The 23,574-nt window shown below is 35.6% G+C and overlaps 1 protein-coding gene across 1 annotated transcript; it reads right to left on the bottom strand.

Annotated features, from left to right (window-relative positions):
• Positions 1-5,209: 5,209 nt before the first annotated feature.
• LOC126956134 (thymosin beta-15A) lies at positions 5,210-5,347 on the bottom strand. Its single transcript, XM_050792986.1, has one exon. It carries the CDS (start codon positions 5,345-5,347, stop codon positions 5,210-5,212), a length of 138 nt encoding a protein of 45 aa, XP_050648943.1.
• Between the last annotated feature and the right edge of the window lie 18,227 nt (positions 5,348-23,574).

The raw sequence follows: 23,574 nt of genomic DNA, 5'->3' as shown, positions 1-23,574 counted from the left end.
GATTCTTTCTATTTTTATGAAAAATGCATTAAATTTGTTTATTATTTTAGGTGGTATGGATATTTTAACAATATTATTCTAATTTACGAACACAAGATATCTTCCCATATATTTGTGTCTTCTTTAATTTCTTTTTATCAATGTTTTATAGTTATCAGTGTATAGGCTTTTTAGCTCCTTGGTAAAATGTATGTCTAAGTATTTTTTATAGTTACTGTAAATGAGATTGTTTTATTGATTTCCTTTTAGATAGGTCATTATTGATGAAAAGAAATGCAACTAATTTTTGTGTGTTGGTTCTGCATCCTGCAACTTTATTGAATTTATCAGTTCTAGTAGGTTTTTTGGAGGGTAAGGGGAGGGTTATTGTTGACTGGATGCCAAACATTGTAAATTTTATTTTTTGGATGCTGAATATTTATATATTCTTAAAAATATTTTTGTATTTTGTTCTGGGAAATAGTTTGATTCTTTTGAGTATTAATTTTAAAATTCTTTAGGTAGGTCCAGAACAGGCCTTAGTCTGAGGTTGATTGTTCTGCACTGTGAGTCAAGACCTTCCTCATTATTCTATTCAATGCCCTGTGAATTATTAGTTTATTTTGATTTTTTCAGATGGTTTTCTCCCAGGCTTTGGGTAGTTTTTTGTTTGTTTGTTTGTTTTTTGATTTCTTTTGTTTTGTTTTTGCATATATACATTGGTCAGTACTTTGCTGAGTACTTGTAGGGGACCATTCATAGATATCTGATATTCTCTCTGCATATAGTTCTCTTCTCTCTGGCATTCTATCAATGCTCTATAGCTGCCTTTATCTCCCTAGATTCTCACCTCCATTTCTTCAATTCTGGGAGTCCTCTGAGTTAGACTTTGCTTTTTTTTTCTATGTCTCCCCCTGAAATTCGTTTAAGGGCTATAGGTTGGGGCACTGAAGGGCTCATCATTTTTTTCTTTTTTAATGTCTCTGAGGTATCACTGTCCTTTGTTGTCTTATGTCCAGTGTCTTGGATATTATTCTGTCAACTATTTTGTATGGAATTTTTGTTTGTTTCAAGTGGGATGGGAAATCTGGTTCCTGTTACTTCATCTTGGTTGGATTTATATTTTTTGTTGCCTATTTGTAGAGATAAATTTTCTCATTGATGGTGACTCCCAAGATTTTGAATACATCATTATTGAAAAATCTTGACCAAGAATTGTATCTAGCCATTTAAAGCATTAAACTTAATATTGAAAAACTGTATTCATGAAAGCAAGCTAATGATTCTCATTAAATATTTTAAAATATTTTATTTGGACATATCATTCACATTTAATAATTATTAACTTCTCTAGAACTTTGCATTTTGTGCTTATAATTACATAAGAAAATGTAATGAATTTCAAAATCAATTCCAATTTAGATTCCCTTAAATCTCTCTAGTTTTCCCCAGAGTGCTATACAAATATTATAATTTTTTATTTGTACAATTACATGAAAAATGTTTGGAAGCTTTGACTTTAAAAATCTGATTCAAGGCCGGGCGCGGTGGCTCAAGCCTGTAATCCCAGCACTTTGGGAGGCCGAGACGGGCGGATCACGAGGTCAGGAGATCGAGACCATCCTGGCTAACACGGTGAAACCCTGTCTCTATTAAGAAATACACAAAACTAGCCGGGCGAGGTGGCGGGCGCCTGTAGTCCCAGCTACTCGGGAGGCTGAGGCCGGAGAATGGCGTAAACCCGGGAGGCGGAGCTTGCAGTGAGCTGAGATCCGGCCACTGCACTCCAGCCTGGGTGACAGTGCGAGACTCCGTCTCAAAAAAAAAAAAAAAAAAAAAAAAAAAAAAAAAATCTGATTCAAGCAGCAAACTGTCTCTCTTGAAAAATGCCTACAGAATCCAATTTTATATATAATTTGGGAGCACCTTTAGAACTTCCTGAAAAATGATTCATGGGCTTCTTCAGTCAAGCCTTTCTGTTCTGGTGAAAAGAGGGGCTGCAGGCCAGCTTTCAGTAATATTGTCTCTCTCAGCTGAGCATTTGAAAAATATTTGTTAGGACTGAATTCAACATTAAGAGTAAAAATGCATCTTTAGCAAGGGCTGGGTTCTACTGTCAGTACTTACAGCTGAAATCATGTACAGTTAAATTTACTTTTGAAAATCTCTTGATTCTCCTGTAAAGTGAAATATCCACGTTTGTGTATACAATCCTATTTTTTGGTTCATAAACATGCTGAACTCTGAGAATCCCTGAGTTTTAAAGAAAAAAGGGAATTTCTATTTATAGATGTTTGGGTTACTAAAATATTACTGCCTAAGCTTTTCAATCTCTAGGTTAAATAGGATAAAGTTGGAAATGTCTAATGTGAACCAGAAGGTACAGTGTTTAGTTGAAATCGTTTTAAGTGTAAACATCTATAACCTAAATACATGTAAATAGATTACTTTGTTATTGTGAGGATTAAATAAAATATTGGAATCTTGTTTTATGAAGATTGGTGGAAAGTGAAAGTGATTTGTGTTCTAAAGTTAGGGTAGGTTTTTTTTTTTTTGAGAGCTCCCAATGTCAACTGAAATATCATTGCAAATATCTATAATATTTGATTCACCCCTAAGCATGAAATAAAGCATGACCTTGTAAATTTTGAAAGTCTTTAAAGTTAATGTTTTTTATATTTTAGGACATTATAAAGTTCAAATGCCTTAAGAGTTAGGCATGTATATGTCTATGTAACTTACAAGATAAAATGCAAAATCTAAGCACATAATTCATGAGTAAAAGCCACAAACTTTTCTGAGCAAGGGATTCCATAATATGCCCTAAGATACTACCTCCTTTTAAAGTTTTGAAACCCCCTTTTATGGGGAATACAATAACAACTTCAACTCAGTAGTCAGGGAAATAAGAAGACTCTTTCTAATTGTGAGAAAAATAAGAACTGAATAGCCATAGTTTACTGGGGTCTTCTTACATAAGAATGCATCTTATAACAGTGGGATAATTTAGAAATATGCACAAATGATTAAAAAAAGTACATGCCTCAAAAGATTTCTTGTTTAGGTGTACACATGCATATGCTAAAATATTATGCACAAGAAAATAGGCAAGGACAAAACAAACTAAAAAATATTTGAGTACTGATGGTGCTTGGTTATTTCTGGCCTGAAGCAAAGAGATAGGCTGGGGGTGGAACCCATCTGTAGAGTCAGTGTAGGTCTCACTATGTTCTACTTTTTGACTTGGGTGATGGGTTTACAGATACTCATTTTTATTACTATGCTTTACAAGTAATATATTCATTACATCCATTCTTTGAAATAGTAAATATTAGATTTAAAATAATAATTAAGGATATTATAAACTTGAGGAAAAAATTATACTATTAATATTTTTGTGTTAAAATGTTATATCAATATTATTGATATTTTAAGTAGTTATAAATATGTAAGAGAATATGTCATAAGCTTGGCAGCCCCTTACCTCTAATGGAAAATGTGTAACTGAGTAATTGATTCAGCATTCTGATGTTCAGAAAGTTTACCAAGTAATTAAACATTGTTGAGATATTAATATTATTAGATTCATTATATTTATAAACTAATTCATTATGTTTATGAGTTACTTAATTTGATAATTTGTGTTTATTAAGTCAGAGAAAAGAACTTTAAGAAGGAAGTAAAAGTCATAAATTTAAGAAATGTATTTAACATGTTTGAAGGTGTGTAGCTAAGACTTAATACAACCAAATATTATTCAAAGTTACTTAAATAGCTGCTGAAATCTGTTAGATTTATAAGTAGATGGTATGATTGGTAATCTAAATTTCTAAGCTTAAGGAAGAATCAGGATTTTTAAACTTTTTTATTTTAATAAATTTAACAGTAATGTTTAAACTAAAACTAAACTTCCAATCAATATTTTCTGGGAATAAAATAACATATTCATAACAAGTATTTAAAATATATTTAGACAACTTTCCCAGATAAATGCAGAATCTTGGTTTTTAATAATCATTAAAGCTGGGGTAGGGTTGAAATCATCTTATGAACATGTAGGTACCTGAACAGAAGGCCACAGTAGTTTCCTAATAGGAAGGCCACTTTCTGCTAGGAGATGAGTCAATCAATTCTAGCATGCTTAGTCAAACCTTCCTTAAAATGAGTTTGGGTTCATTGTGATGCAAAGATATACTGTAATCATAGCCTCAAATTTTATAACACAAAGGAAGAATGCAACCTCTTTGTCCTGGGGAAACAATTCAAATTAGCTCTTACAAAATAGCCACCTCCACTTTTAAACCATGAAAATAACATAGACTATTAATGAAGACCAACTCAAAAGTCTACTATTCAATTCAATGAATTAATGAATAAGTTTCTGTCATAAAACAGTTAGCCATTACAGTTAAAGGTGAGGTCTTTTCAAAAGGATGACACCGGTTTTCATATATAGCCATGCACTGCAGAATGTTTCGGCCAATGGCAGACTGCATAGATGATGGTAGTGCCATAAGATTATTATATCATATACCTTTTAAATATAATATTGTATTTATTTTATTGCTACATTAGAAGTGAAAATAAACTGTGAGAAGCTACAAAAATGTGCAACCTCATGAAGATTATGTAGCAACGGAGGTGCCCACTGTAGAAGGTTAAAATTGCCTTATCTTGTAGGAGGTAAAAGGACTATACACACAAAGGGCATCAATGGTAAGATTATTGACAGCATCTGCCATCTGGAATTAATGCATCAATGGGAAGTTTAAAAGTACGTTTAAGGGCTAGGAGCCGTGGCTCACACCTGTAATACCAGCACTTTGAGGTCATGAGGTCAGGAGTTTGAGACCAACCTGGCCAACATGGCAAAACCCTGTCTCTACTAAAACTACAAAAATTAACTGGGCTTGGTGGTGGGCACCTGTAGTCCCACCTACTTGGGAGCCTGAGGCAGGAGAATCACTTGAACCTGGGAGGCGGAGACTGTAGTGAGCTGAGATCGCACCACTGTACTCTAGTCTGGGTGACAGAGCGAGACTCCATCTCAGAAAAGAAAACAAAACAAAAAAGTAAGCTTAAGGAAACATTGGCCACTTCTGACCTCTTAGCCAAGGTGTACAGATGAGAAGACAATGGAAAATGTCTCACATTTCTACAAATGCACTGGTTTACAAAACCGACACTCTCAAACGATGTTGAAATTTGCCCGTGGGAGGAGATCCCTATTTTAGAATGTTTGAATACACTGATTCTCCTGCTGGATAGTTTCCTTTGACAGAAGAGTATTTTTTTCTTTGTTTTTAATTTTCTTCAGTTTTTCCCTGTCAAAGTTCCCCACTTTTGACATGTTTGGCTTATCACTCATCTTGACTAAGGAAAACCTGTGGCTCACTCTAGACTAGATAGTAGCACCATACTCTTACTGTGTTTTCTTCTATGGTTAGATAGACAAATAGCATTGTGTTCCAATTGCCTACTGTATTCAGTGCAGGTTGGTGTACAGGTTGGTGGCCCAGGAGCAATAACCTGGGTTTATAGTAGAATATGCCATCTAGGTTTGCATAAGTGCACTCTATGATTTTCACACAATGATGAAATCATCTAATAACACATTTCTCAGAATGTGTCCACATCGTTAAGCAACACGAGACTGTAATTGTTTTGTTTCTGGCTGCTATAAATGACAACATCAGCAGTTGAACAAGGCTGGTTTCGATTGTAATCATAAAAGTAATCAAAAAGTAACATTTGTAAATTTAAAAGAAAAAAGCTTATATTTTCTACAGAAGGAAGATTTACATCCAAAATTGTTTTTAAATAAGTTACAAGTTTGAAGAAATGGGCATAATCAGGTTTCAGATGTATCCCTTTTGAATCTCAACCCAGGAGCAGAGAAGATGACAGTTGAGAAAATCTTGGGCTAGTTGTTATCTTGTGTGCAGTTTTCTTAGGGTGTTCTTGGGTCTTTTACTTAAAACCTTAAGACATTACATAACAATGAGCTTGGAAATAGTGTTTTTCTCTTTAATATATAATTAAATATATTTATTATTTAATAATAAATACCTAGTTTGCAGTTGTGGAGTCTATAATTCAGTTCTGCAATGACATTGGTGGGAGTATTAAGTAATGAGTGCAGAGAATTGAACAAATGTAACACAACTGTTAACTTTCATTCTGAAACTTCAGATCTTTTATAAATTACATCGTCATCACTAGTCACCTACGAAGTTAAAAACCTGTTCTATAGTAAGAGACAGAATTGAAGAGACTTGCTGAAGGTCACCGAAGACTGAGGTTTTTATTATCCAAGAGGCCAGAATTAAAAATATTTGAACATGGATGCCTACTTTGAACTCAAATGAAGAATGGTTTACTCTTTGGGAAGAATCTGGAGATCAATTCACGAATGTAGGGATGACTTCTATTTACTCATGGGATGAGGATAGAATGTAAACATATGTTTAAGCATGAAGTGGATTGGAGTTACCTTAAGAGCAAGGTGTTATGCTACTTAGGAGACACAAAACAACATGATGAGTCAGGCTATAGTATGTATTTGGAAGACAGAGAGAGTGGTGGGCGGTGGGGGGGGAGAGAGAGAGAGAGAGAGAGAGAGAGAGAATGAGAGTTAGATAAAAAGATATATAAAGAGAATGAGAAAATAATATTCCCTATAATTATGCCAAATTATTGACATATTTTCTTAAAAAATAAATTCACAGATCACAGTTATAGAAAAATGCATTGCTGTATTTTTATCCAAGCGTTCATTATATAAGGATAGAAGACTGTGCATTTAATTATGTGAATAGCACTTAATGTCATGTAATCTTGTTTGAAGACTTATTTATTTGATCTCCTTTAGACAAAGTGATAATTCAATTTGCTTTAGCTTTGTTAGAAAACCCCTCATCTTCTAATTATATCTGTTGGTGCATGAGTAGACACAGAGCAACAGATAACACACTGACAACTTGCACACCTAGGGGCGAATATCTGTTATCACAACTCGTAGAGTTTAGACCAAACATTAGTGAAATTGATGTGTTTTTCTAGGGATGAAGTAGCAGAAAAGACTTTTTAGAAGAAAGAACTTGTCTTCTAAAATATAGGAAGCTATTCAGAGAGAAATATATTTAGACTAAAATTAATTAAAACAGATGCATAATGAAATAACTTAAAATAAGCAATGGAAATATGCTCCTCATGAAGGATAAAGTTCCTAGCTTTGTATGTGAGCAAAATGTACCTTCTTGAAAATTTTTCTAGGAGAAATGAGAGCCACATTTTCAGCACTGGCAGAGAATTTTAATTATCAGAGCAAGCTGAAGAATTAATGGGCATAGCTCTAGAATGTGAGTAAAATAAATCATGTTCCCCAATGACCGATTTCTACTTAATTTTCTGCTGGAAGTGAATAGTCCTGAAATTCTGATTACTCTTATTTTAGTGATGTCCAGTGTCCCTGCATTAATTTAGGGGTATCAGTCATTGTTGTATTCAAAATAACAAATACGTCTCAATTCAACGAATCACCAAGAATGACATAATTTATAGTGAATATCAAAATATGCATCAAAGTTTGCTCAAACAATAAAGATTCATGACTGTGAGATATAAACTGTGGATAATAAATTTGTGACTTGAGGAAGTTTTCATATAATACTGTGGAAAAAGGTATATCAAACATTTAAAAAATGAGTGTATGCTGGTGTTCTTATATAAGGAGAGAAATAAAAAATCCTTTATTTCTTCATAAAACAGAGAACTTTTATCCTATAGTGCCTGTGACCTTAACCTCAAAAAAGAAATGAATATTACCTCCCCCTGTTTCCCATCCCTGCAATCAACTTTTTTTTCTGCCAAGGAGAAAATCTGTTGTCAAATTACCCTATTGTCCTGAGCGATGGACAAATAACAGAAAAGCTTTGAACCCATAAAACATATTTCATCCACAAAGTACAAAACACTTCAAAAAAGAATAACTCATACATTCACATAATCACCAAATCTCCTGTTCTTGCTGGGGTGGTGATGGGGTTAGGGTAAAATGTTGTAATTACGTGTTCTACTATATTCAAGGAAAAAATTAAACTTAGAAAAGTAAATATTCTCAGATAAGGAAGGATTGAAAATATCACAGATGACTCAATGGGACTCAAAGCTTATTAAACTCAGTAATGAGCAAGTGGTTGAATGTGGATTTAGAAGAAATGGGAGTACACTAGGATTGGGACTGGGTAAGAGAGGAGCCTCAAATGACTCTGAAGATTGCACAAATGCCTCATTGCAGTTGTGCACTGGAGATGCTCCTTGGCCTCATCTTAGTGTCAGCAATCCTACTGCTAGGGCAGTAGTCCTGCCTGGTCTGATGTAGCACTGCTGACTACCCTTGGATATGTGCTCCTCATTCTCTCTCTCTCTCTCTCTCTGTCTCTCCCTGTCTCTCTCTACCGTGTGTGTGTGTGTGTGTGTGTGTGTGTGTGTGTGTGTGTTTAGGGGTGTGTAGTGGTAGTGGTGATGTTGAATTTGATTGGGTCCAGACTGGGAGGAAATCCTGGGATATGATAGGCATTGGCCAGGGGTGCCAAATGTCTGGGCCGCACCAGCAGTTATCATGCACTTGCAGCCTTCCAGGTGCTCTGCTAAGCACATGACTTACTGTATCTCCTTTAGTCCTTACACACTCTTTAAATATGTATTATATAACAGAAGAACTTTGCAGAGGCCATATGTATTTCAGGGTCAGGGTCTATGATTTGAACTCAGTCTAGTGTGACTCCAAAGGCAGTGCTCTCTATTCTGTAGTGGTATTTATCCATCTCATTTGTTAATTCAGAGAGTTCAGTTCCACAGCACTAGGTCTATTCTAAGACAGGGCAGTCTCATACATTTGGCAATGGAAAAGAAAATTTAGTATCTTATGATCCCCAAGTCATGATTCAGAAAACTATAGTGTAGATACTAAACATGAACAGGTCATTGTGACTATTTTATTGTGATAATATTCAAATATATGACATTTTCTTTAGTGATTTTTGCGTTTTTAATGGAATTATAAGGAACCCTATTTGTTCCCTACCCAATAAGCATTCCAACCCTTTTTTTCTTTCTAGTAGAATTTCAATTTTATTTAGGTATCAACCCTTTTCCAGTCCACCTCTTTGACTCAGAGGATACTAAATCCAAGCTTAACTTCAGATGTGGTTTCTGATTGATTTACTGGTGGTAATCCCATCCCCACTAGCAACAATTGGTCCAGGAACCCAAACTCGAGCTAATTAGTTAATGAAAACTACATTGTATTCTTAGTCCAGGCATGGGTACTGATGTAAATTGGCCCAGTTCATTTGAAAGGAAGAGCTTCAATTGCATAATTGTGAAAGTCTCTCTTCTCTTTCTCTGGATGCTGCTATAGTTGTCACTGGCCTCCATCCGACAATCTAAAATGAACACAAAATTTCAGTTAAACAGAAGAAACAAGTCCGGGAGCCCTATTGTACATCATGATGACTATGGTTAATAACAATATATTGTATACTTAAAAACTGGTGAGTAGATTTTAAGTATTCTCACCACACAAAACATGACAGGTGTGTGAGGTAATGCACAAGTTGAATAGCTTGATTTAGCGATTCAACAATGTATACATATAACAACGCACCATATTGCATACCATAAATGTATGTAATATATAATGTACTGTACACCATAAATATATACTTTATATATGTATACAAATATATATTCAACACTGTGTACATATATAAAAGCATCATATTGTATACCATAAATATATATACATATTATATATAATATAAATAAACATATATATTATAGATAATGCTTTGATGATGTATACATTGTTGCTTTGTTATATGTATGCAATGTTGAATCACTAAATCAAGCTATTTAACATGTGCATTACCTCACACACCTGTCATGTTTTTGTGTGGTGAGAACACTTAAAATCTACTCACCAGTTTTCAAGTATATATAGTATATATTATGTAATATATAGTGTGTATATATATATTTTTTCTACCTGTCAATTTAAAAAATGAAACCTAGATGATGCAGTGAAAGGCAGGTCAGGGAGAAGAAGACAACCTGGGCTTTTTATAGTCTCACCGAGTCACTGAATCAGCAGAATCTGGGCTTTCTGTTTTTTTATGAGACAATAAATGTGTTTACTGTCTAAATCAATTTAAGTCTGAGTTTACTTTTACTTTCAGGAATGAGCTTCCAAGATGATGAGAGAATCGTTCATTTTTTGTCATCAAAATATCAATGCCAATATTATCGGGTTACTCATAACATTAGTTGGAATTTGGAATGTAACCATTTTAAAAGCATACATATAAATATTTATGTAGACTTTTTACATACATTTGTGCATAAATATGTACATATTATATAGAAATATACATAATATACATGGCAGTTAATTATGCTTCCACATTCATTTTTGTATAGGTAGGACATACATTATTAATCAATGTTTTATATTTTAAGCTCTTAATATATAGAAACTATAGTTCTAATTATTTGTTCTCTAAGATTCCCACTATAATCTTTTTGGTGAAAATTAATGCATTCTGAAATAGAGGGTCTCAATTAGCCATTCTGACAATCTATTCAGTTCTCAGGAGTCAATAATCTGAGTTTAGACTGAATTTTACAAAATATGAATGAGAAGAATAAATTATAAATTTTGAGGTTAAGTCTAAGTCATGTTCTAGTAGAAGATACAAAACCAAAACAAAGGGGAAGAAATGCAATGTGTTTGAAAATCAGTAAGGGTTGTTTTTGTCTTTCACTTGCCTTAAATTTCCTTGTTTGAATTATAGTAAGATCCTGTGAGTTTGATCTAGTCATCTCAACTTCCTGTCCAACAGCACTTTCTGCTTATCCCAAAGAAATATTCAAAAGGGAAGCAGGAGGTTTCTCAGGCAAGAACCAAAATGTCTTCCAGTTTCCTTGTGTAGTTTGAAACAGCAAATTCATGTAAGTGTATTCGGAAGATCTTTTTTGGTAATTTGGAGACCATGCTTTGTAAATGATAAGCAATAATTTTTAAACCATATTTAAAAACATTCAAACCAAATCTACATAAATAAAAGGCTATTAGTTACCTGGCAAAAAAAGGCCCCTCACCATTTGGCAAAAATCACTTTAATATTTGTGGAGCCCCTGATGCCCCAAGTGTCAGGATTCCAAAGTTTGATAATGGCTGTACTAAGGCTGAATCACATTCAACTTAAGGAATTCTAAAAATTAAGAGCCTGGAGCCACTAGAAGTTCCTAAATATAGAGTTTGAAAAGGACTAGAATTTAATAACGTCCATGAATTGGACGAGTTTGTTGCAAGATGGATAAGGAGGATGTCATACATGTGTATAACATAAGTAGATACACTACCAAGCCATGGGGTAGTTTTGATATTATACCAATCGGTGAACTCCAGGGAACATTTTTTAAAAATCCTACTATATTAAAAGTGGACTTAAATTACTACATCAACTTCCTTACTCCACCTTATACAATGTATTATTTTTCATTTCTGCATCATATGGATTCCTGGTGGAAACAAAATTTGATGCAGCGCTGCCCTTAAGGCAGACAATCAAATTAAAATGAAACTGGGTACTTTGCTAAGTACCCACTAGCAAAAGGGTCTTAATAATTTGCTGTTACCACTCTGGAAAACAATTACTTTACCAGCTGACTAGTTGTTTTAGCAGGAAAAGTCCAGTTTAATGTTATAAAAATTGAACAATGGCAATACGTTTGCATTACATGATATTAATGATAGGTATATTCATCCTGCTTTCCCCTAGATGTAGCCATATGAAACTAAATTTCTCCTATATAACTGTAAATTTTAATATCTTACCAAGCCAAACATGAAAGATTATTTCAGGAGGTTATTAGAAATACTTAGGGGCTCTTAGAATTGCTCAGCTAAAGTACCAATTGGCATTTACTTGTTCTTGTTTCAGAATTTTGTTATATTTCTGACATTTATCCCACCATTTATTTGTGAGTGGTGAGAAATTAGTATATCTAAATGTGAGTTCTTGTGGTAAGATGGATTTATAATTTAATTATTTGAAGTGGAACAAAACACTAATTTGGAGTTTGGAAAGCTTTGGAATATCAGAAAACCTTGCAAATCTACATTTTTCTTATCTCTAGAAAATAATGAAAGGTCCTCATTGTATAGAACCTGTTTGACAGTAATGAGGTGATGTATTTGAAAACAATTTTTAAAAAGGCAATGTGCTATATACTATTGTAGGATTTTATTTACATACTTGAGAACTAGCATGATCAGTTTGAATGCTTTCAGCTGCAAGTAATAGAATCTGCAGTTTCAAATGGCTTAAACATAAGGACATTTATTACCTTAATTAACAACAAGTCCATGAGTAGGGTAGGTACAGGGTTTGCTAACTCAGCAGTTAAATGGAATGCTCATGGATCTGTTGAAAAGGTATTTTCCTTTTATAAAATCTTCCTACTCTTAGCTGGCCAGCCGACTCACCTCATGGTCAAATATAGCTGCATCTTTCTAGAACTTTGATGCCTTACACAAGACTTACCTTGAGTCTCTTTGAAGAATCTATGAAGCCATTCCCTGAAATCTTAATCTCCTTGCCAACAGAATTCTCTTCATATATGCCCCCTTCTTAAGTTAACCGTTGTCAAGAAACACTGGATTGAAATGGCTGGTTTAGACTCAATGGGTCCCTCCTTTCTTCCCTTCTGGCCCAGGACTGGGAATGGAGAGTCAGTCTTTACTGACTGTGCACAGCAGTACTGAGACCAAGGTTGGGGCAAGGAAGAAGGAGAGGTACTGACCCTTGTGTAGTGACCAACAGTTGTTGCTAAAAATGGCCTTAGATACAATCCGTTCTGTGTATGTTAGGGTACTTTATATTTTTAGCAAAACAAAACCCCTACCTAAATTGGCTTGATTAACAAAGGAGTTTTATTAGCTTAATAACAGAAAAGTCCAGAGTTCCAACTGATATCAGGCATAATTATATGCAGATGTTGAGGTGGTACTCTCATGGTTTCAGTCCCTTTTTCTATGAGCCTCTGGATTATGTCCCGTTCTGTAGATTGGCTTCATCATTGTCTTCAGTCTGGCTTTTTGGCAGCAGCATTGACAGCAGTGGTTTCAATTTTATAGCCTTATACTACATTATCTAGAGGAAAAGAGAACTTCTAGTCATTGTAGAAAAGGGAAGTTTAGATCCCAGGAACTCTAGCAAATGCCTTCTCCTGGCCCACTGGTTCTAGCTGGGGTCTGTACTCATTCTTAAACCAATAGCTGTGACTAGGGGGTGAAATATGCTCATTTACCTAACTTGGCAAGGGCCCAACCCTGGAGTTTAGGCAGGGTCTGTAATATCTAGACCTCAACACAGATAATGGGGTTAGTTGGTTCATTGGTTGGTTCCTCAATCACAAGGAGACAAGGGAAATGGATGACAGGGAGGCTGTCAGAGTATGTCCAATGTGTAGTTAAATTACAGATAGCAAAGTCGACACACATAGACATCAAAATGGCTTGTACCAGCACATGTTGATTATAGACAGTGCCAGAATGTAGGATTTCTAACTCTCAAGGAGATGCCTCTTCCACTATGCCACATTTTTTTCCCTTTATCCTTGAATATTATCTCTCATCATAGTCTATTTATTTGTTTACTTATTTATTACAGTCTTATGAACATTTCTATTGTAGACTATTTTCCGTATTTGCACATTACATATATTTTCTTAGAACTGGAAGAGTTTTGGCTCCCCATAAATTGAGTTTTCCAGGTGTAAACATTGTTTCAAATCTGCTTTGTGCAGAATGTGCTTTGTCGTATTCTTCTCAATTTGATGTACTTCAGGAAATATAAAAGAAAGTTATGGTTTAACTCTTTTCCTATTGAAATAAACCCCTTCAAGACTCCCAACTATAACAAATCAGAGTATATATATTTTATTATATTCACAAATGTCTTTATGAATGAAGCTACAGTTAATAATCTCAAATTAATGCTTATACATTGGTTTATAAAAAAGATTATCATAATTTACAATCTGACATTTGTTCTACACTGTAACTGTAAGGTATATTCTGTTGCTTGACAGCTTGATTTGCAGAGGAAGACATTACATGTGAAGAAAATCTCATTTAGCTTCTTCCTTTGGTCTTAACTATTTGCTTAAAAAACCCGTGGGTAAATATCTAGCTATGATTCAGTTCAGACCAGCAGTTCTGTCATTTAAAATAAATTTCTACAGTGGGTTTGAGAGAAAATCCAGCACATTGAAGAGTATTACTTATCACAGTAAGGACAGTGTGACTTTATTATTTAATAAGAGTGAATACAACAACTGGATTTTGGACTTGGCATATTTGGAATAAAGTAAATATTGAGACAAGACTGTGAATCTTTGTCAGGGGAACCTGGATTTTGGTCTCAGTGAGCTACCAGTACACTTTTGAAGCCACAGGCAAGTAGCTCATTTGTCACATAAAGAGATGGCAAGGGGCTGCTGGTTGTCACATACTTTTCATAGCATAAACTTTTAAACAAAGAAAACTTTACGTGGAAGCCATTGCATAAACAAAGGCAAAAATGTTCCAGTTGAATCAATGGAAAGCTCAAAACTCGGCCAGAACCCTGTTCCACTTTTCTGCATTCCTTCTCCTCCTCCAGCTGCAACTGAAGTGCCTCAGCAGAACCCAGGACTCCACAAACTGGATTTTAACAAATTGTGGAAACAGATGATTTATTTTAGAAACATTATTTGAGCATCTACTAGGTGCCACTAAGTGGGGATACAACAGGGAGAAAATAAACCAAAACAAAGTTGCAGCTCTCCTGGAGATGATATTCTGAGAGGAAATGACCAAAAAGGCGAATAAATAAACAAACAAGATATTTTTGAAAAGTGATGAATAGAGTGCCACGATGGCATTTTTGGTGGGCCTGGGGACTTCACTGTTCAATGAGGGCAGACAGGAAGGTATCACTGAGTAGGTGACTTTCAAGCTGGCTCCTAAAAGATCTAGAGGGAGGAGCAAGCCGACTTGTTCCAGGAAAAAAAGAAAGGCCAGTGTGGCTGGAGTGTGAGGAGGGGGATATGCCATGTCAGCTCCAGGCTTTATATCATGTTGAAGTTTGAATTCCATAATAAAAACAATGAGAAACAATTTGATTATTCCAAAGAGGGAATAAGATCTAACAGTCGTTAAAATACTTCCTCTGGTTGCACGAGGGTGATGACAGTGTAGATGCAAAGAAAAGGGGGAAAAATAAAGTATATTTTGTAAACTGATTCAACAGGACTTCCTGACGGAGTAAATATGTGGAATGAGGGACTGAAGAGGAAACCTAGCTTTTTATTTGAGACTCTGGGTAAATGGGATGACTTTACTGAAATGATTGGGGTTTTGGGAGAAAGAGGCTGCATTTCCTGGAAATAAACAGTTTTGTGTAAGATTTATAAAGTTTGAGTTACCTTTTAGACATCTAAGTGGAGATGTCAAGTGGGTAATTTGATATATAAATCAGTGGAAAGTTCAGGGTGATATAAATTTTGGAGTCATTGGCATGCAGATGATCTTTAACGCAAATGGAGGGGATGAGATCACCTAGGGAGAAGGAGTGGAGATAGAGAAAAGGAAAGTGTTGAGGCTTGAGATGTAAGGCACTTTAACATTTAGACCTCTTTAAGAAAATCTCTCAGGTCTTTCTTAGTGCAAAGATATCTAATTATAATTGTAAGAAATGTTTAATCTCCTTTACTGTATTTATTAAGCTCTTTCCACCTGCAACATTCTGTTATTGCCTCAGATTTTGTTTCTCTGTCTTTTGCTTCTTTCTCTCTTTCCTCTTAATTGGAAATATGTGAAAGTCACCGCTTAGCATGACACCATTAATCTATTTGTTACATATATTGTGATAGTAAGTTGGCATCTTCTTTTGTTGAAGTTATGGGCTAGTGGCTCTTAGTTATGGGACTAAATGGCTTTCAGCTGCTGCCTGTCAAGCATTTACATGAATGTTGATTTGTGGCCCATGAACTCACCAACATCCAGGACTCATCTTGGATACCGGGAACAACAGAATAAACCCTGTTTGGACAGTCACTTCCGAGGAGTCAACACTCAAAATCATGCCTCCATTTTCTGTGCCAGTTGAGAGGCCCATTGGCGAGTATTTTATCCTCTAATGGGGTATTAGGTAGGTAGCCTACTGGGCAGAAATACATTTTACCTCTGTGTGCCAAAGGGGGTGGGCGAATTCATAAACTATAGTAGGCTGGGCTATCTATTGTCAAAAAGACATGATATTCTATGAAGATCCTTACTCATGGCTTTCAGGCTTGTTCAGTTGAAAACAGTATCATAAGCATAAACCATTGTAAACAGAAGTTGTCAATGTGACACTCACTCAAATCCAAAGATTTCCCTCACACCGATTTCAATTAATTAAAAAATTCTGAGGATTCTACCTTTAAGATCTGTTTCAGCTCTAATGGTATCTCCTCTTTTCCATGGCCATTATTCCTATCTATCCACTGTGATGTTTCCTCAGTACTAGTCATCTGTTGTTTACTGTATTGGTTAGTTGTTACCACAGTAATATTTTGCAACAAACTATCTCAAATATCAGTGTCTTACAACAACAGATTTATTCTTAGGCAGGTGAGTGGTTAGAACCTGTCATTTCTGATGATTGGTGGTTCCACCATCTATTTGCATCCTTTATTTGTAATGGTCCTCTGATGCCCTGGTTAATGCACCATTCTACTTTTTTCAGACCCATAGGTCATTTGGTTTGAAAACGTTTCTCATCTCCTTGATTATGGGGATTAGTTCAGAGATGGTCATGCATGCTGTGTAATGAATCTTAGGCCTGGACTGTGATTAGCAGAAGAGAATCCTCCCTTCCCTCAGACAATGTGGGGAGATGTGGCATGTGCCCGGAAGAAGAGTGCATTGTGTTTTCAAATGAGGGATAGCTTGGACCTGCTGGGCGATCCCTTGTGAAGTCTAAAGAATTAACTGGCAGACAGGAAGGCAGAGGGGAGAGACAGAAAGAGCAGCTTCCTGATGGCCTCATTTGTTTAAACCTTGCCTGAAACCAACAGTAGTTCTGAAGTTTTTGGTTAGAGAAGCCATCCGCTTATTTATTATTCAAGCCAGTTTGCACTGGATTTTCCCTTTCTTGAAATTGAAAATATCCTGACTGGTAGAAGATCTTAGATCACAGCATCATCTGCATTTGAGGGAATGCCAGCCCTGTCCTGCAGATACAGACACTTAAGGGCAGAAGGGAAACAAATGTTCATTAAATCCTGGTGCTATGAGGAACTCTCCATATATCACCTCATTTAATCCTCAGGCAATTCTCTGAGGTAAGGATTGTGCTGCCTAGATTTAAAGCAGTGGAATTGAGATTCAGAGACTTTAGGGGAATTCCTAAACTTGACTCTCTCACTCTGTTTCAATGCTGCATGAGGTGACAGAGAAAGCTGCATGTGGAAATGATGCTGCAATTTATAATGCCTGCATTTTAGCCTTTGACTAATCAGTGCCTCATGTTATCCTCATTTTTGTCTCCATCTTTCCTATTGATTTCTCACTTTAATACATCTAAGCTTCAGTTTACATGCTGCCATATTATTACTGGTCCTTGTAGCCATCCTGACAAGAATGCAGACATACTGCTTGATACTTAATGTTCCAGCATAAAGGTATCCACATTCTTGGTGAAGGTGGAGACAAAAGCATATATTTAACAGCTCTGATCAATAAGACATTTGCCAAAATGAGCAGATTGATTTTATTTACACCTGCAGCAATGGGTTCTCTGTACTTCTCCTCCTTTGAGTGCGTACGGTTCAGGGCATTGACACTGACAGCAAACAGAAGCCACATTTAGCAACGGACGGCTGCATCTGGAGATTTAGCTACTTATAATTAAAAGAGTTGAAAGAGAAACAGTTGAAATCTTGCAGCCAACTCTCTATACTCCTTAAAGAGCATTTCTTACCAGGTGGAAGGTTTACATGTTGGCCATGATGTTCTGGAAAGAAACCATTAAACTGATTCTCTAAAAGGAAAGGAGGCTGAGACAGAAGCCGACTTCATCTGTGGAGGTGACACTGCAACAAGCTCATTTGTTCCATGGTCAGTGAGTTCTGGATCAGGAATTCTAGTCCCAGCTTCGGACCATCTGGGTGACTTTGACAAGTCATTTCTCCCCATGACAGCCAAGCATGCTTCTAGGACTTAGATGATGATATCAATCTGTAAGTTCTTTATGCTTTTTTTTTTTGAATTGGTTTTTACTATACTCTGCAGCTCACAAATAATAGCCCCAACTTCAACATTGGATTTTTCTCTTCTTACCTTGTTATTCTTCAAAAATCTATACTTTTCCTCCACAGTGACTGTTTTCCCTAACAGCAGATACGGTTTGATCTTTGGTAAATGTAGCCCTCAAAAATCCTGGATTTCCATCTGACTGTGCCAGGACTCTCTCCTGGTCCCATCATCCCTGAGTGGTACTTTGGCCAGAAATGCCAGACAGGCTCCACGTCAACTGTGAATAAATGGCCCTTGGGTTGGGATTTGCAAACCTAGCTATGTCTGGGCTCATTGAAAAGAATGATGTGATTGATTAGCAATATCTGCCATGGCTGCCCCAGAGAAGGAGGAGTGGCACAATACTCTTTACAAGTCCCTGAAATGGGGTATTAGTACCTGATATGTGTAAGTGTTAGGCATGGATGCAGAAAGAGGCAGGGCAATACTTTTTACCTTGACTTAGGCAGTTCTTTGCTTCTCAAGCTGTGGCTGCCACATTGGTGAGATGGATGAGGAGACATTCTGAAAGCAATGAAGCTGGGAGTAGTTTCTCAGATCCTGGATAGCACAGTATAAGCCTCAAGGTGAAGAGAGCTTGCAAAGGAATCTCAGGCAGGGTCCTGAGGCAGGGCTTCTCAGTGTGTACACTTAGCCTCTGGAGTCAACTTCATCTAGATATCTGGCTGCAAATCCTCAGAGGGTTAAATACAACTTGGATAATGCTAGACAAAGCCTTTTTTACATGAATCTTACTATGTACAATAACTATAATCTCTGGATAAACTTTCCAAAATTGATTTTTGCCAGGATTGTCAACTATTATCATTCTTTTTTAACCACAATTATGCTTTTACTAGTGCCTTTTTTTTTTGAGTGCCTTCTCATCTTGAATAATTGAAGCACTAGTTTTCAGAAAAGCTCTTGTTCAGCTTCTAATTAAAACATGGTAATAGATCGTAGTCTTAGAATAATTGGGCTATGTCAAATTAGGCCCCCCAAATTGGTCTACTTATTGGCCATTGAACAAATCATACTCAGATCCCACATATTTCATGAAATATTCTGTTATGTCTTATCCACTCATTAATATGGATAAATTAAATTAATATATATTTCAATTACATATACCAAATTATTTAGAATTACATCAAATTTACCTTCTTATTTTATATCATCTTCATTAAGAGAGTGATGGAGCTTGGTTTTACAAACTACCTTTTACCCTTACAAAAACTAGCACAATGCTGGATACAGTCAAATACGTTCAAACATGTAAAATATTAATGCCAATATATTAAGTTATTGTTTTAATTACATAAGTCTTCCTTTGTTAGTCTGGCAAGAAAAGATTAATAGATCTGGTAAAGGGGAACCCATTATCTGATTCTTTTATTTACCAATATTTAGAAAAACCTCTATAGACCCAGGGTATGAGTTTGTCAAGTGCTACCTTGTTCCATGTATTGAAATCACTTGTACCCAAGATGTAAAGAATATCCAAAAAATGAAATGTATCTTTGGCAATATATAATACAACTCACTGTAGGAAAATCTATTTGAGCTACAAATGACATTGTCATGTCAGAATCACAAAAACTTTCTCTTATCTTCAGAGTGTTCTACTAATCAAATTTATGAAATCAACTTTTCATTTTAGAGGACACATTTTATGCTACATATACAATATAGCCTTCTTCTGAATAAACTCTGAGATGTATGTAATGACTTCTTTTAGAAAAATAAGAAAGCAAAAGCTTATCTTAAACGGAAATACTTCAGAATGTTTGCATTACATCTGAAGAATTGCTGAGTATACATGTTTCAGACTTTTAAAAGTAGGAATTGTTACTGTTGCTCCACACCCAACCTCCCTTTTCTAAATTTGATGTCATATGGAAGAGAGATAATTTTCTTTATGGTCTGAATTAGGCAAACAAATTGTGATGTATTGCATCTGGCCCTCTCAATAAAAAAGGACTAAAAAAATAGTTTGAATTCTATTGTGAATTAAACTAAAAATTCTGTTTTTCCAGATGTTTGTCTCTTTAGTGGGGATTATTTCCGGGGAAAGAATATTAATTTATAAAGTGTAATCTTTAGGCTTTTGGTGGTATTGTTTTATGTCCCTTACATTCAGAATGAAAATATAGAGTCTCACAAGCAGTATAAGTAAAGACCAAAATTAACTGATTGAGGTATCTAACTTCTACCAGGGATTCATTACTTTGCTTCTAAAAGCCTTTTTATTCTCCTAGAGTCTTCCATTAAGACACAAATACTCAAGGACGCTTAAAATTACCTTCACAAACTAACATAGGAGAGTGAAAGATAGATTACTTGACACCTCATTAAATTTAGGCTAAGAGAATAGGCTCCAGAAAAGGGAAATAGGTACTGGAAAGGAGACGTAGGTTCTAGAAAGGAGATGTAGTTATAGGAGAGAGAGGTAGGATATAGAAAGGAAATGTTGCCTGTGGAATGGGGATTTGGCAATGGAAAGGAGATACAGGAAACAAAGAGAGATTTGGATACAACCAGGAATAGCTAGCTAAGAGGAGGTGTTGGGACTGGGAAAATGTTGCCTCAAAGTGTTTTGAACTGAAGGAGATCAAGAGGGCCTGGGAACCAAGAAGGTCGTGTTGACCTTTCTCACCTTTCTGTTGAAAGCTAGCCCTAAAGAAATTCTATGACCCACTGCCTGAAAGTAGGTCAAAAGACCCCCACTTTCCAGAGGGTTCCTGCCTTATACCCAGGAGGAAAGAATGCTACACAGAGAGGTCAAGAAGAACATGAACTGATAGGCCTTGCTGGGTTTCAGAGCTCACTCCATTACCATTAGATCAGACCCTTTTGTCCAATCACATGTCTACATGACTGTCGATTCTTCATTGAACCTAAGCATAAAAATGACTGCTTTTCCAGGGTCTTTGGGTCTTCATTTCTAAAGGCTCCCATGTGACATAAAACTTGATTAGGTCAATTTGTGTCTTTCTCTTATTAGGCTATCTTTTTTTATGGAGTGTAGTCCATGACCCTGATGATGAGTGAGGAAAGGTGTCATACCTTTCTTCCCCTAGACGGGGTTTTAAAATTTGCCTGATTATTAGAACCACCTGAAGAGGCTTAAAAGTAGGATAATCATGTTTTTTTTTTTTTTTTTTTTTTTCTTATCATTCAGGGAAAAGTAATAAAGTATTCTCTTTTTTCAAATTTTTTCAAACTATGGAAAAATCACAGGACAATCAAATTTATAAAGGAAACTTATGCAGAGATGCACATTACTATATGAAGAAAAGGAATGAATAGCCTTTCATTCTCGTTCTTGGTTCTATGAATTTAAAATGTAAGTTAAAAGTATTTTTCATTCTATAGACTGAAATGAATTGTTATCTCAGGTATTTCATAGATGGAATTAAGTAGTTATATCTCTTTGTGGGCCTTAAAGAGATGTAATTATGATTTTTCTTTTTTTAGATCATTGTATACATTTTAGAATATAGGCACTGATGACTAGAAAGTATGGCTACTGATAAGAGAAGATAATTATAGTACCTTAATTATTCCTCCCTAAAGCTCATGTTTTTTTTAGATAGAAAATAAGGTATTGGCTCAGATAATTAAATAAGCAATGATTTTCTTTTCTCTTTTGCCTCTAAAACCAACAAATATATGGTATGTGTGTTCATCATCTTGATATTTTTTAAAGCTAGTAGGTAATAATTTTTCTGGTAAATTATATATTGTAGTTGGTTGTCATACAATCATTTTTACATAGAAAAACTTATAAAAGACTAAAGGCTTTTTTCCATTAAAAATTGGAAAGTTTTTTTTTTTTCCAAATTCTGCGTTCTGTTCAGTACTATTCAGTGATCTGAATCTTAACTAGAAGGAACAATACAGAATTGAATCATGTGCATTCCTTTGTGCATAACAATTTAGAACAGATCAGAGTGGTGAGACTCAGTCTTGGCCTTCTTTTTAGATGAAGAGTCTTCTGGATCAGAACTGTGACTACTGCCTCCACTGTGTAAAGCATAGGTCTCCTGAAACATCAGCCCATCTTTAATTATTTACTATGATCTTTCTTTATGCCCCACATGACTTAATGACCCCATAACTTGGCAGAGTCATCAGAGACAAGGCTCTGTTTTGAAGCCTGTTTCTTAGCAGTGAACCAAAGAAATGTAAAGATGATAAGCGATCTTCAGTTCTCATTCTATGGTGATTTGAAAGTACAGGAAACATATTTCAATAAATTCTAGCAAGCCGATTTTATAATACAGTGATAATAACCTATGATCATGTGACTCTAGGTCTTTTTAAGCAGACAGATTCTGCAGGCAAAACTGCCAATAGAATGAAGTATTAAGTGCTGTGTCAAATAATTGGCATTACATGTGCCCAGTGCGGAATCTGCCGATTTTGCATTTTGAAAAGGAAGAAGCTTACATTTCCTGTATTTGTTATGTTAAAATAATAACTTTACTCAAATTAAATTTAATAGAATTTAATTAAGTAAAGAATGATTCATGAATTGGGCAGCCTCCCGAGCCAGAATAGACTCAGAGAGACTCCAATGCAGCCACGTGGTGGAAGATTTATGGACAGAAAAAGGAAAGTGATGTACAGAAAACTGAAGTGAGGTGCAGAAACAGCTGGATTGGTTACAGCTTGACATCTGCCTTATTTGAACACGGTTTGGACACTTGGCTCCCTTTGATTGGCCAAAATTCGGTAACTGGTCCAAGAGTAGGTGACAGCCTCTTTACACCTCCATTTAGGTTACAGTTTGCTACGTACAAAGAATCTTTTAGGCTGAATTTAAAATATGTGAAGAGGCAGCTTTAGGCCAAACTTGATTTAACAGTTATCTACAAAACTTTTCAACCCCAGGAAATCATATCGTGCTTACAAGGACACTAAGATACAGAAAGAACATGTATTACACCCTCTCTTTTACAGAGAGAAACGAATCAGAAAAGGTTAAGTGACTTATCCAGGAACGTATCATTAGAAAGTATTCTAAAAGTAGAGAATAAAATAATGGCCTAAATTAGAACCCAGAAGTCTGGACTCTGAATCTTCTGATCCAAAGTCACATGCTGACCTCCAGCTAAAAGATCTACTGCATTGAAGTGGGAGAAACAGTTAGAGGAATCACTTTTACAGCCCAGAAGCTTATCACCCCAGGACAGAGAAAA

This window comes from Macaca thibetana, chromosome 6 (assembly GCF_024542745.1).
Source record: "Macaca thibetana thibetana isolate TM-01 chromosome 6, ASM2454274v1, whole genome shotgun sequence".
Classification (NCBI taxonomy): domain Eukaryota; kingdom Metazoa; phylum Chordata; class Mammalia; order Primates; family Cercopithecidae; genus Macaca; species Macaca thibetana.
This window is presented reverse-complemented; position numbering and strand designations above follow the sequence as displayed.

What these genes read in the sequence shown, in the direction of transcription:
- LOC126956134 (XM_050792986.1), bottom strand. Translation starts at nt 5,347, where the DNA reads ATGAGTGATAAGCCAAACATGTCAAAAGTGGGGAACTTTGACAGGGAA.